This window comes from Dipodomys merriami, unplaced genomic scaffold (assembly GCF_024711535.1).
Source record: "Dipodomys merriami isolate MVZ:Mamm:240054 unplaced genomic scaffold, mDipMer1.0.p SCAF_39, whole genome shotgun sequence".
NCBI lineage: Eukaryota > Metazoa > Chordata > Mammalia > Rodentia > Heteromyidae > Dipodomys > Dipodomys merriami.
The window spans coordinates 5,733,567-5,747,450 of NW_027205492.1; the positions used below are offsets into that span (position 1 = coordinate 5,733,567).

General features: G+C 53.6%; 2 protein-coding genes across 24 annotated transcripts in view; one reads left to right on the forward strand and one right to left on the reverse strand.

Annotated features, from left to right (window-relative positions):
* Nucleotides 1-6,848, forward strand: part of Eya2 (EYA transcriptional coactivator and phosphatase 2) — a 112,729-nt gene extending 105,881 nt beyond the window's left edge. For both annotated transcript variants that reach the window (XM_069989918.1, XM_069989919.1), the window contains exons 14-15: nt 2,231-2,331; nt 6,151-6,848. In XM_069989918.1, the coding sequence (XP_069846019.1) occupies nt 2,231-2,331; nt 6,151-6,231 (182 nt within the window). In that variant the 3' untranslated portion in view covers nt 6,232-6,848. The remainder of the gene's footprint in view (nt 1-2,230; nt 2,332-6,150) is intronic.
* A 2,692-nt stretch (nt 6,849-9,540) lies between these two features.
* The window catches only part of Zmynd8 (zinc finger MYND-type containing 8), a 96,107-nt gene continuing 91,763 nt past the window's right edge, over nt 9,541-13,884 (reverse strand). For 17 of the 22 annotated variants that reach the window (XM_069989932.1, XM_069989927.1, XM_069989936.1 and 14 more), the window contains 2 exons: nt 12,238-12,321; nt 9,541-10,893 (listed from right to left, as the gene is read on the reverse strand). In XM_069989932.1, coding sequence (XP_069846033.1) covers nt 10,754-10,893; nt 12,238-12,321 — 224 coding nt within the window. In that variant the 3' untranslated portion in view covers nt 9,541-10,753. The remainder of the gene's footprint in view (nt 10,894-12,237; nt 12,322-13,884) is intronic. The other 5 variants (XM_069989939.1, XM_069989943.1, XM_069989941.1 and 2 more) reach the window with 1 other exon arrangement.

Here is a 13,884-nt window from a genome sequence, read left to right on the forward strand (position 1 = left end):
CTTCCGAATGTATGAAAAAGCCAAAGAAACCGTTACTGCTGGAGACGTGGCTCATGTGGTAGAACACCAGCCAAGCAAGCAGCGAGAGAGAGGTCCTGAGTTCCAATTTCAGTATCACACACATGTACACACACACACACACACACACACACACACACACACACACACACACACACACACAGAGTCAGCTGAGATGCTTCCAGTTGGAAATGTTCACCCTTCTCTTTTTCTGGAGCAAAACAAAAACTCTAGTCATTTGTAGGTGTTTTCTGAGCACCATCTTGTGGGAAGTTTTTTGGCCTGGACTGATTTTCCCCAACTTTTTTTTTTTCTTAATTCTTTTTTTCCTGGCCCTGGGGCTTAAACTCAGAGTCTGAGCGCTGCCTATGAACCTCTTGGTGCTCAGGGTTAGTGTTCTACCACTTGAGCCACAGCACCACTTCCGGCTTTTTTTGAGTAGTTTATTGGACATAAAGGTCTCAGTGGGACTATTCTGCTCAGGATCCTCAGATCTCAGCCTTCTGAGTAGCTAAGATTACAGGCGTGAGCCACCAGCACCCAGTTTTTTCCCCAACTTTGAACACGATGTCGTGCCGTTCGGGCCAGCATGGAGGTCCTGGGAGACTCCCAGCCTCTTTTCTTTTCCTTTTTTTTTTCAGTACTGGAGGTTGAACCCAGTGCCTGGCACATGCAAGACAAAGTGCTCTACCCCTGTTTGTTTGTTTGTTTGTTTGTTTTGTTGTTGGTTTTTTTTTTGTCGGTCGTGGGGCTTGAACTCTGGGCCTGGGTGCTGTCCCTCAGCTCTTCAGCTCAAGGCGAGCGCTCTACCACTTGAGCTACAGCGCCACTTCCGATTTTCTGGTGGTTTATTGGAGATAGGAGTCTCATGGTCTCTCCTGCCCGGGCTGGCTTTGAACCGCAATCCTCAGATCTCAGCCTCCTGAGTAGCTAGGATTACAGGCGTGAGCCACCAGCGCCCGGCTTGTTTTGTTTTTTGAGACAAGGTCTTGATAACTTTTTCCCCTCATCCTCTTGCCTCCACCTCTCAAAGAGCTGGGATTCCAGGTGTATGCCACTACACTGAGATTTTAAAGAATTTTTTGTATTGTTATTATAAAGGTGATACAGTTACAGTACATGTACGTGTACAGCACAGGTACAGTTACATAAGTCAGGTAGAGTACATTTCTTTTTTTTTTTTTTTTTTTTTGTCGGTCATGGGGCTTGAACTCCGGGCCTGGGCGCCGTCCCTCAGCTCTTCAGCTCAAGGCGAGCGCTCTACCACTTGAGCTACAGCGCCACTTCCGGTTTTCTGGTGGTTTATTGGAGATAGGAGTCTCCTGCCCGGGCTGGCTTTGAACCGCAATCCTCAGATCTCAGCCTCCTGAGTAGCTAGGATTACAGGCGTGAGCCACCAGCGCCCGGCAGAGTACATTTCTTTTGGGATAATGTCACCCCTTCCCTCACTCTCTTCTAGTTTTTCCCTCCCATCCCACCCACAAGTTGTATACTTCTTTTTCAACATAGTATCTAGTGAGTACCACTGTTGCATTTGTTCTTTTAATTTTTTTTTCTTTTAATTTTTTGATTTTGGAGAAATAACAATATAAAACTTTTGTGTGTGTTGCTAATACCAGGGCTTAAGCTCAGCACTTGGGCACTGACCTGAGCTTTTATGCTCAAGGCTGGTGCTCTACCACTTGAGCCACAGCACCACTCTGGCTTCTTGGTGGATAATTGGAGATGAGAATCTCTTGGGCCTGTCTGGTCTGGTTTCAAACCACAGTCCTCTGGTCTCCGCCTCCTGAGTAGCTAGGGTTACAAGCATGGGCCACTGGCACCTGATTAAAAGTTCTTAGCATGGGGATCAGATTTGAGGTCTAGGTGCACTGAGCTGCACCTCTGGCCTGATTTTTTTTTGGGGGGCGGGGATTGTCTGCTTTGCTTGGGTTTGTTGTTGTTGTTCATTTGGGAGTTCTATTCATTCTTGCCTTTTTGGAGATGGAACCCGGGGCCTCACCCATCTGTAGTCCATTCTCACACACGTGTAGTCACAGCTGAGGGGAACTGCTCAACCTCTCTGGGTCCCGGCACTTGGGCAGGAGGATGGAGGAAGGATGAAGGCCGGGTGCTGGCCTGGGGTACAGACGGCTGGGCAGCCTGGGGCTCCTCCTGGGCCCTCACCCTCTGGTCACACACATCACACATCCCCCCCTCCCCCCCCATGCAGGGAAGGAGAGCTGCTTCGAGAGGATCATACAGAGGTTCGGCCGCAAAGCCGTCTACATCGTCATCGGCGATGGGGTGGAAGAGGAACAAGGGGCAAAGAAGGTGATTGATGGATGAATTGTGATTGATGGTGCGCGAGGGGTGGCGCCTCCTGCTCCCCCACCCCACCCTGCTTCTTCCCAAGTGAGCCCTAGGTGCAGCCCGCTTTCCTGCTCTCCATTTGCAAATGGCAGAAGCATCTCAAGTCATTTCCTCTGCAAGTCCCTGGGTGCCTTGGCCCTGGCGGCCTCCTCCCGGCTTCCTCCCTGCCTCCTCCCGGCCGGGAGGGGGCCTGGCGCACGTGCAGGCCTCTCCTTTCATGCGCCCAGTTAATAAAGGCAGCATTAAACTAATGAAAAAGCAAATCCCGCATCTGTGATCCCCGGTGAGGCCAGGCTTGTGGTGGCTGCAGCTCTGTTCTTGGGAGACAAACAGCTGCCCAGCCCTTACTCCGGATCTGCCAACAGCACCCCAGAGAGCTGCAGCACGCCCCCCCCCAAACCCCAGCCTGGGAAGCAGACTGTTAATGGTGCAGAGCTTAACTTGAGGGTCCTGGCTTCCCCTTCCTTCCCTGGCAGCAAATCCCAAGGAAATGCAAAAAATAAAAATAAAAAAATTCAGGGCCTCAGCTATGGAGTCAGCTCCCCAGGGTACAGAGAAAGTTCTGGAAGGGGGTGCTGCAGACACTTTACAGGGCAATCTTCTCTGGCCAGATGGCTCCTCTCTGGAGGAGGGAGTCCCCCCACCCCCCTGACTCCAGCCCCTTTGCACACGGCCCCTCTTTCTAGAGAGCGTGCTCCTCCTCTGTCTTGGAACCAGGACTGTTTGCTCTGCTCCAGCTGGGAGGTGTGTGCCCTTAGCTGAGCTCTGACGGTGAGCCAGCCGTGGTGCCAGCCACGATGCCAGGCACTGGGCTGGCTAGTCCAGTGCACAGATCAGAGCCTGGTGTCCCCGGCTCTCGCCCAGCCCACAGCCCAGGGAGCATGACATGGAAGGAGACTGTGAGACAAAGACAAAGGCTGGGGCAGATTGTAGGGGAGGCCGTGGAGGGGGAGGCCGGAATCAGGCCAGGCCTCATTGAGAGGAGCAGGAACATTCCAAGGGGAACTAAGTTCAGAAGGCTGCAGCCAGCAGCTGCAGGTGAGGGTGTGGTAGGAAGTAAGGGCCCCGCGGTGCCCAGGTCAGGCAGTCCCCACTGGTCTGGGGTTCTAGAAGGCTGTACCAGTGGCTGCTTTTTAAGGGGTATATTGCATTTTCATAGAATAAAGGATGGAAGGAAAATACTTAGCAAATCACACAATGATTGAAACCCACGATGTGTGGGGAGGGTTTTTTTTTTTTTTTTTGGTCAGTTTGGGGCTTGAACTCTGGGCCTGGGTGCTGTCCCTGTGCCCTTCAGCTCACGGCTCGAGCTCTACCACTTGAGCCACAGTGCCACTTCCAGTTTTTTCTGTTTATGTGTTGCTGAGGAATCGAACTCAGGTCCTCATGTGTGTGAGGCAAGCACTCTACCACGGAGCCACCTTCCCAGCCCTGTGTGCAGGAATTTGATATTTTTCTTTGAATTTCTTTTTATTTTTTATTTTTCAGTGGTGGCGGTGATGCTGGTTCTAAACCTAGATCTGCCAACAGCACTCTAGAGAGGCACCCAGGCAGGACTGCCGTTACAGCCCCAGTCCTTTCCTCTCCGGCTATTTCTGAGACAATCTTTTATTTTTTCTTCAATGTTACAATCCTCCTATTTAGTTTCCAGCCATAGCTGGCATGACAGGCATGTACCACTATGTGCAGCTATTGGTTGAAATGAGTCTCAAGCACGTTTTGCTCCAGTTGGCCTCAAACCTCCAAATCTGAGCCTCCCAAGGAGCTGGGATTACAGGTGTAAGCTGCTGTCATCTGGCTTATCATTTCTTTTGATTTTTTTTAACTTAATTTTTTAAAACTACATTTGGCCAAAACTATGTGTGCTTAATCTGAAAATAAGGTGGGCTTGCTTCTTTTTAAAGTATATCTGCTGGCCTAATAAATAATAACTCAGGAGATACACAGGGTCTGACCAAACACCAATGGCAGCAAATCAAGTGAGCTGTCATGTGACTCCACAGCAGTTCAGAGCGCAGTCTGTTTGGTCAGATCTCTGGGTCTTAGAGCCCTGGACCTGGGATTGGAGGGGCCTCCAGCTGACTGATAGGGTCAGTGCATGATCACAGGGTCAGCACATGATCACAGGGTCAGTGTGTGTTCACAGGGTCAATGCGTGATCATGGGGTCCGTGTGTGATTGCAGGGTCAGTGTGTGATCATGGGATCAGTGTGTGATTGTGGAGTCAGTGTGTGATCATGAGGTCAGTGTGTGATCGTGGGGTCAGTGTGTGATCGTGGGGTCAGGGTGTGATCGTGGGATCAGTGTGTGATCGTGGGATCAGTGTGTGATCGTGGGGTCAGTGTGTGATCGTGGGGTCAGTGTGTGATCGTGGGGTCAGTGTGTGATTGTGGGGTCAGTGTGTGATCATGGGGTCAGTGTGTGATCGTGAGGTCAGTGTGTGATCATGGGGTGTTTGTGAGGTCAGTGTATGATTGTGGAGTCAGTGTGTGATTGTGGGGTCAGTGTGTGATCATGGGGTCAGTGTGTGATCGTGAGGTCAGTGTGTGATCATGGGGTCAGTGTGTGATCATGGGGTCAGTGTGAGGTCAGTGTGTGATCATGGGATCAGTGTGTGATTGTGGAGTCAGTGTGTGATCATGGGGTCAGTGTGTGATCGTGGGGTCAGTGTGTGATCGTGGAGTCAGTGTGTGATCGTGGGGTCAGTGTGGGATCGTGGGATCAGTGTGTGATCGTGGGGTCAGTGTGTGATCGTGAGGTCAGTGTGTGATCGTGGGATCAGTGTGTGATCGTGAGGTCAGTGTGTGATCATGGGGTCAGTGTGTGATTGTGGGGTCAGTGTGTGATCGTGAGGTCAGTGTGTGATCATGAGGTTAGGTCAGTGTGTGATCGTGGGGTCAGTGTGTGATTGTGGGGTCAGTGTGTGGTCGTGAGGTCAGTGTATGATCGTGGGGTCAGTGTTTGTGAGGTCAGTGTGTGATCGTGAGGTCGGTGTGTGATCATGAGTTCAGTGTGTGATCGTGGGGTCAGTATGTGATCGTGGGGTCAGTGTGTGATCATGGGATCAGTGTGTGATCGTGGGGTCAGTGTGTGATCATGGGGTCAGTGTGTGATCGTGAGGTCAGTGTGTGATCATGTGGTCAGTGTTTGTGAGGTCAGTGTGTGATTGTGGAGTCAGTGTATGATCATGGGGTCAGTGTGTGATCGTGAGGTCAGTGTGTGATCATGGGATCAGTGTGTGATTGTCGAGTCAGTGTGTGATCATGAGGTCAGTATGTGATCGTGGGGTCAGTGTGTGATTGTGGAGTCAGTGTGTGATCATGAGGTCAGTGTGTGATCGTGGGGTCAGTGTGTGATCGTGGGGTCAGTGTGTGATTGTGGAGTCAGTGTGTGATCGTGAGGTCAGTGTGTGATCATGGGATCAGTGTGTGATCGTGAGGTCAGTGTGTGATCATGGGGTCAGTGTGTGATTGTGGGGTCAGTGTGTGGTTGTGAGGTCAGTGTGTGATCATGAGGTCAGGTCAGTGTGTGATCGTGGGGTCAGTGTGTGATTGTGGGGTCAGTGTGTGGTCGTGAGGTCAGTGTATGATCATGGGGTCAGTCTTTGTGAGGTCAGTGTGTGATCGTGAGGTCGGTGTGTGATCATGAGTTCAGTGTGTGATCGTGAGGTCAGTGCGTGATCGTGGGCTCAGTGTGTGATCGTGGGATCAGTCATATGACTGCAGAGTCTGTGTGTGACCATGGTCAGGGCACGTATAACCTGCACCTTGTATGTCCCAGCACAACATGCCTTTCTGGCGGGTGTCCTGCCATGCTGACCTGGAGGCCCTGCGCCACGCGCTGGAACTGGAGTATTTATAGCTGTGTCGCGGGCTCCACCTGCTGTCCTCTGGTCTAGGATCCTCGTCCCTCCTGCCTCCCCACGACTGCCCCAGATGCCCGGACACAGGACACCTGGCTGCCTCTGCCCTCGGGGACAAGTCCACCAGTCATCTCAGAAGTGCCCGCCCGCCCGGTTCAAGCTGGCGTCTGAAGGAGCAGAGTGCCAGGGAATGCGGCCTGGGGAACCAGATCCTGTCCCAGACTCAGCCAGTTGGCCCTGGAGGCTTGTGGGATGGGGGTGGGGGTGGGGGGAGTGTTTCTTGTTTTAATTTATGGACGAATCTCACGACTCTGTGTTATGCCCTCATACCTGTCTTGGTTTTCTTAGTGGTTGGTTTGGGTTTGGAACTGGCATGTGGGCAGCTCACAATTCTCTGCGAGGCGCTTTGTAGGGCAGGCGGGGAGGACAGTCACTCCTTGACTATCAGTGAGGAAGGCAGTCAGGGGCTGCCGGGGAGACCCCTCCCTGCCATGTCACGTGGACAGTATTGGTGCCTTATGCTGCCATCTTGCTTTCTTGGAAGAGGGGAACACGAAAGGAAGTGGAACTCTTGACGGATGAAAGGCATGAAATAAAACCACGTTTACATTCTGAAGCTCAACACAGCTCCTCTGTTCTCCTCAGGGCTGCACGTGGGGAGGTCTTCTTCAGTTGTGAAATAAAATCCTGGGGAAACTGGTGTTGAGTCAAACAAGAGCAACAGAGACAAGTGTCTCTCAGAGCTTTCTCCTAGGAGACTTCTGGGTTGGCCTCATCGCTGAGATGGAAGATGCCTCTTTGGTCTTTGAGCAAAACCCTCCATCCATAAGAGTCGCACCCTTGCTGTGCTGGCAGACTTGAGCCATGGCTCCATGATGCTCAATTTAGGGATGAAATACTGCAGGTGTGTGTGTGTGTGTTAGTGTCCATCCTGGGGCTTGAACTTAGGACCTAGGTGCTGTCCCTGAGCTTATTTTGCTCAAAGCTAACACTATCACTTGAGCCAGAGCTCTACTTCCAGCTTTTTGGGAGGATTCATTGGAGATGAATCTCACGGACTTTTCTGTCTGGGCTGGCGTTGAACCATGATCCTCAGATCTCAGGCTTCTGAGTAGCTAGGGTCACAGGCGTGAGCCATCAGTGCCTGGCCTATGATTCTCAAGGCTCTGGTGAGGTAAAAGCTAAAAGCACTGGACTGGGCCATACTTTTCCCACACACTGAGCAGATGGATGCCAGTCCAGCACCAGCAAGCTGTGCTTGCCAGTGACCACCAGAGGGCAGTGTGTTGCCACAGCCACCTGCAGGTGGAGTGGATCAGGAAGCAGGGATAAAACAAGACTTAACTGAGATACTTTGGCAAGCTGTTTTGGTCATCAGCAGTGGACTCAGGCCCAAGGATGGACAGTAAGGTCACACACACCCCCGGGACCTGCTCACAGCAGGATGTCTTCAAGGGTGGCACATGAGCAAGTTCCAATACGTGTTCCTGTGCTCAAGTTCAATCATGGACTGTTGTTAATGGTGTAGTTTACATTCTTTGGGGGTAATGGTGGGATTTGTTTCTGTACCTAGGAACTCACTGGGCACAGTTTAAAACTAGGTTTAAAATATAGCAGTAATGCTGGGAACCTGTGGCTCACGCCTGTAATCCTAGCTACTCAGGAGGCTGAGATATGAGGATCATGGTTCAAAGCCAGCCTGGGCAAGAAAGTCCCTGAGAATGAAACAACAAAAAACCGTAAGTGGGGCTGTGGCTCAAGTGGTAAGAGCACCAGCCTTGAGCACCAAAGCCAGGGACAGCACACCAGACCTCGAGTTCAAGTCCCAAGACCAACACCAGTAAAGAAATCCAATAGTAAAGTTGGGGCCAAAAATGAACATGACAAGAACTTCAGCCAGTTGGTGGGTGTGGCTTCACCCCTCCCCCATGCACCAGGATACAGACCCACAGGAAGGAAAGCAGCCTAGCTCTATTGCAGGCTGGTTTAAACTGTCTTAAACTGCCAGCTGTGAAGTGGGGCAAGAACCCCCACCCCCACCCCGTGTTGCTGACATCACTGACAACATGTGGACATGAACAGTGCTTTTAGGGAAATGAGACTTCTTGTCTTTTCCCAGCAAAAAGCCAGAAGAGGAAGTGTGGATCAAGTGGTAGAGTGCCAGCTTTGAACAGAAAAAGCTAAACAAAGGCGGAGCTGGTGTTTCCCACCTGTAATCCTAGCTACTCAGGATGCTGAGATCCGAGGACCATGGTTCAGAGACTCTCATCTCCAATTATTAACCACCAGGAAACTGAAGTGGCGCTGTGGGTTTAAGTGGTAGAGGGCTGACTTTGAGCAAGAGCTCAGGAACAGCACCCAGGCCCTGAGTTGAAGCCCATGACTGATTTTTTTTTTTTTAAAGAAGCTAAGCAAGAGGATGAGACTCAATTCAAACCTCAGTCCCAGCGAAAAACAAAACACCTTAAAAGCAGAGGACTGAGATGTAGCTTAAGTGTGAATCTGAGTTTATTTCATCTCCACTGCTGGGGGAAAAAGCTGAGTGACTTCCACTTCCAGGAGAAGGGAAGCTGGGTAACGAGGGACATCTGGTCACCTCTCCCCCAGTGCAGGACAGCACTGGACACAACCCTGTTCCTTTTTGGTCATTCTAACGAGCCACCCCATATGTTTAGACCCCATATGGAGCACAAACAACCTCAGCAGAAAGGGGGAGGTGTTTTTCCTGGGGGAACCATTGGCCTGAAAACCCCCAGAACCCGTAGCTTGGCTGTCATCCCATCCTGCTGCCACACTCAGCCTGCACCTCAGCTCCGCTCTCCTAAGGCTGCCCCAGAAGCCCCCGCGGGCCCCAGTGCAGCTCATGCTCCGCAGACGCCTGGTGTTTGCTGGAAAGCAGAGACAGTGCCCCAGCCCATGGAAAATGGCCAATCTGAGCCAACCACATTTCCAAAACAGTTTAATTGGAAAAGAGGTAAAGAGCCAGGTGCTGGTGGCTCACACCTGTGATCCTAGCTGAGATCTGAGGATCACCATTCAAAGCCAGTCAGGGCAGGAAAGGTCATGAGACTCTTATCTCCAATGAACCACCAGAAAACTGGAAGTGGCGATGTGGCTCAAAGTGGCAGAGCACTAGTCTTGAGCAAAAGAGCTCAGACCCAGACCCTGAGTTCAAGCCCTACAACCAACCAAAACAAAACAAGAAAGAGATAAAGGTAAAGAATCTGAAAATTGGGAGAGGAGAAAGTGAAGGGTCCAAAAGGCCTCGTGCGTCGAGTCCACGGCTTGGTCACAAACAGACACCATCATCAAAAAAGATATTTAAGTTTAATACAAATTTTATACAAAGAAAATATGAAAAAATACTTCCATATGCTAAAAGCAATTATGCCTCACAAATAAGGCCAGCTAGGCTATTTTTTGTTTTGACAACTGCAATTCACAACTGTTCTCTGTCTCTGTGTCTCTCCCTCTCTCTCTGGTTTTCTTCTAGTATCTCTTCTTTCTTTTCTAATGGGGGGTGACTAGCTGGAAACTGTACAGTTCGCATCCTCTTATCGACAATGAAAAGTAAACGAGACTAAAATGTACAACAGAATGTACTGGAATGATATCGTACAGTTAATGTTCTCATATACACATATCACCTCTCGCTCCCGTGGATGTGTCCCCAGGAGGGGAGAGCAGCGTGGCGTGACCGGCAGCGTGGGACAGGCCTGGCTTCCTCGCGCACGGCTGGGCTTCATGCTTCCCTAAAGACGTGGAACTCGTGTGGTTATAAATAATACAGAACATGCGTCCTCCCGGCCTCGGGCCGCCTCCTTGTCTCTACGAGGCTGCGCAGGCGGCTGAGGGAAGGAATCAAAGAACAAAACCAAGTCCACCATCCTCTGGTCCCGGTCCTGTGCTGCGTGACCAGCCCGCGCACGCAGGGTCTCTTTCTGCAGATGGTTTGTAAACAAGGATATCGGTTTCCCTTTGAGGAGAAATAAACACACGCTTCTCCGTGTGTGTCCTTCTGGCGTGGGCAGCCGGCCCTTCCTAGCAACGTTGGACAGTGTGGCCCGGGAAGGGGGGGGGAGGTGGAAGGAGGTGGGCTGCGAATGGCTTCTGAGGTGAGCCCCAACCACATAGCCCGGGCTCGAACTCTTGACCCCAATGCAGCAGGGAGCAGATGGGTGAGGCGACAGTGGCTGCCCTCCCTGGGGAACCTGTGCCACGGCCCTCCCCGGGCCCAGCCCCCCACCCCGCCTGACCCCGCCTGACCCCGCGGGCTGAGCGAGCATCCCCAGTTGTGGTTGGGTTTGGGTTTTTCTAAGTTGTTTTTACTTTTTCTTTTTTTTTTTATAAGTTAAAAGTCAATAGAAATATAAAAAGGGCAGGCGCTCTATCGGGGCTATGCACAAAGTGTACAGTATGTACAGCGCGGCCCGGGCCTCGGGAGTGCAGGGCGCCGGACCGGGTCTGAGGGCGGCGACTGTCCCGGGGTGTGGGGGGCGGGGCGGCCCCCCTCAGCAGCCCCTAGTCCCAGAAGGGGTCCAGCCGGGTCTCCTTGGCCAGGAGATTCTTGGTGCTGGTGCTGGCGCTGTGTTCGGCACGCGTGGAGCCTCGCTTCTCCTCACCGCCGCTCCGGGCCCCGCACTTGCTGCTCCGGGAATGATCTGCGGGACAAAGGCAAGACTCACCCACCCGCCTCCACGCGGCCCCACGCCCGAGCGCGGGGTCCGCCGCCAGTCATGTGGGGTGCTGCGTGTAGGATGTGGGGTTCGGCTCACTGTCCCCCTAGAACCATACAGACACTCGTGGCAGGCCTGAGCACCACCCCGCACGCCACGCACTCCCACCGCGGGCGCCGTATCTGGCACACGGGCCGCACGCGGACAAAGCACACAAGCCCACCCCAGGGAGAGGCCAGAGGAGAGACGGACAGCCGGCTCATCCAGGGGACAGAGAACCCCCAGACCCAAGGAGAACACGCAGCCACCCAAGATGGCTCCGAGGACACATGGGCGCGAGCACAGGAGGCTGAAGAGAAGGGAAAAGGCCAGGAAGAGCTCCAGCCACCAAATGTCAGTCCGGCCCGGTGCTGGCGGCTCACGCCTGTCATGCTAACCACTCAGTGAGAGGCTGAGATCTGAGGATCATGGTTCGAAGTCAGCCTAGGCAGGAAAAGTCCCTGAGACTTAACCACAAAAAGTCAGAAGTGGAGCTGTGGCTCAAGTGGTAGAGCTTTAGCCTTGAGGGAAAAGATGAAGGGTTAGTGCAGGCTCTGAGTTCAAGCCCCAGTACTGGCACAAAAAAACAAACACACAAACAACAACAAAACACAAAAGGCCAGCCTGCAGGTGAGGTGCAGCCAGCCACGGCCCGAGCCGCCAGCCCAGCCCCGGGCAGACCATCATGGGGAGCACAGATCGGGTTTTTCTTGTTTACTTCTCCATCTGGGGTAGGAAGAAGTTAGGGGTGAGGCTTAGAGGCCTGCAGGGCTGGGGTGGGTGAGGAACGCACCCCCCCCCATTCCTCACAAGACTACTCTTTCCTGCCAGACCCAGGGCAGCAGAAAACTGACAGGAGCTGTGTGTCATCACCAGTACCAAGAGGGTTAAGGATCGTAGGGTTCACTCAGAAAGCACCCCTCAGCCTAGCACAGATGACCCAAGTGGACAGTGTTGGGGGACAGGGCTGGGTGGGGGTGGAGCTCTCTCCAAGACCCCCAGTTCCTCTGGGACGCACTTGGCCATGCTGTTGGCTCCTCTGGGGTTGGGGGGGTCACGTCGCTGGTTTGGGGGTACATAAGAAAATCCCACAGTGAGGCCACCAAATCTCACCACGTCCTCCCAGCTCTGGGGAGGGCTGGGCCAGAGGGGGCGGGGAGGGCCTCGAGTAGCTGAAGGAACACTGAGGCACGGTAGGAAGGCGCCGCGACGCCCGGCCCACCCCACGCAGGACAGACACGCGAGAACACACAGACACACACAGGACAGGGCTGCGGCAGCAATACTTACACTTGTGGGCTGGGTAGGTGGGGTGCGGCTGGCGGTCGGTGGAGGTTGGGGTGCTGGCGGCTGGCTTGTCACACCTTTTGCTCACTGAAGAGACAGCACAGGGAGCCTCAGCGTCTGCCCCCCAGCTCGACGCCGGCCGCGCACCCCACGCTTGCCGCCTGCCTACCATGGGGGCTCCTGGCACCCCCGGGTGACCCCGCCATCACGCCACGCGCTCCAACCTGACACACACACGTGGACCAAGCCACAGGTACACGCGCACATGTGCCGTGACACCAACCACAAGCGGGGAACTGGGTTGCAGGGACACGCACGCCCCGTGACCAGACACTGCGCACCGCACACCCAGCAAGACGGGAGCCACCAAAGTCCCAGCGCCAGGCCAAGGAGAAGGCCAGGCTGGCGGGGCACACGGGGAGACCCTGCCCCCAAAAACTGCAGAGAAAGAGGGGGAGGAAGAGAGAAAGGAAGGAAGGAAAGGAGGGGAGACAGAGGGGAAGAGGAGCCAAGGAAAGAAACCAGAAAGGGGGGAGGAGGGCGGGAGGGAGGGAGTCTGACACAGCTGGGTACTGGCGGCTCACACCTATAATCCTCAGGAGGCTAAGATCTGAGGGCTGCAGTTCGAAGCCAGCTGAGGCAAGAAAACGGGCGAGACTCTTATCTCCAATTAACCATCAGAAAACAGGAAGTGGTATTGTAGCCCAAGTGGCCAAGTGCCAGCCTTGAGCAAAAAAAGCTCAGGGACAGCGCCCAGGCCCGGAGTTTAAGCCCCAGGACTGGCACAAACACTAAAAAAAAAGATACAGGAGAAAAATAAGAAGGACAGAGAGCTCAGGACAACACACTGCTACACAACGACAGGCAGGAACAGGATTTTCACACTCCAATCTTTAGACCCAGAGACAGACAACACATGAACGCGCCCACGGCCATGGTGACCGCCAGGCAGAGGCTGGGCAGCCCCGGAGGGGAGAAGACAGGATGAGGCAGCGGTCAGAGGAGGCGGGGGTCTCAGGAGTTGGAGAAAAGGAAGAGAGAAGTCACTTGAGGGCCCTGACTCTGCCCTTCCAGCTGTGACTCACTGAGAACATCTGAAGGCAAAGTGAAGAGCAGAGCACCTGTCATCAGGAAGCCACGAACATCCAGAGGATCATGGTTCAGGGCCAGCCCAAGTTTAAAAAAAAAAAAGTCCTCAAGACTCCAGCAAAAAGCCAGTATGGAGGCATGGCCCAAGGGACAGATTGCCAGCCAAACAAGCCAGGTGAGCAAAAGCGCCAGTAAGGCCCAAAGTTCAAACCAGGGCAGCACCTCCATTCAGAAGAGAAGGAGGGCGGGGTGAGATGGGGCCAGGGTGTGCCCCGTTCAGCCCAGGCGTGCCTTGCGGGGTGGGGGTGGGAGGTTCACCCCACTTCTCTGCCTGCCATCCCGGGACCTGTGCAGAGGCCGGGGCTGACACGCTGGTGCTCTGACAGCCTGCCAGGTCCCGTGTCCCTAACTCCGCACCCAGCCCTGGCTGGGAGGCTCCACAGATGAATGAGCAAGGGAGAGGGTGGAATCGGACCCAGTTTCCCATGACCTGATTCCTCAGCCACAGGCTTTGGGAAGACTGAAAGATGAAGCATCCTGGGCCTCTCTGGAGTGACCTCC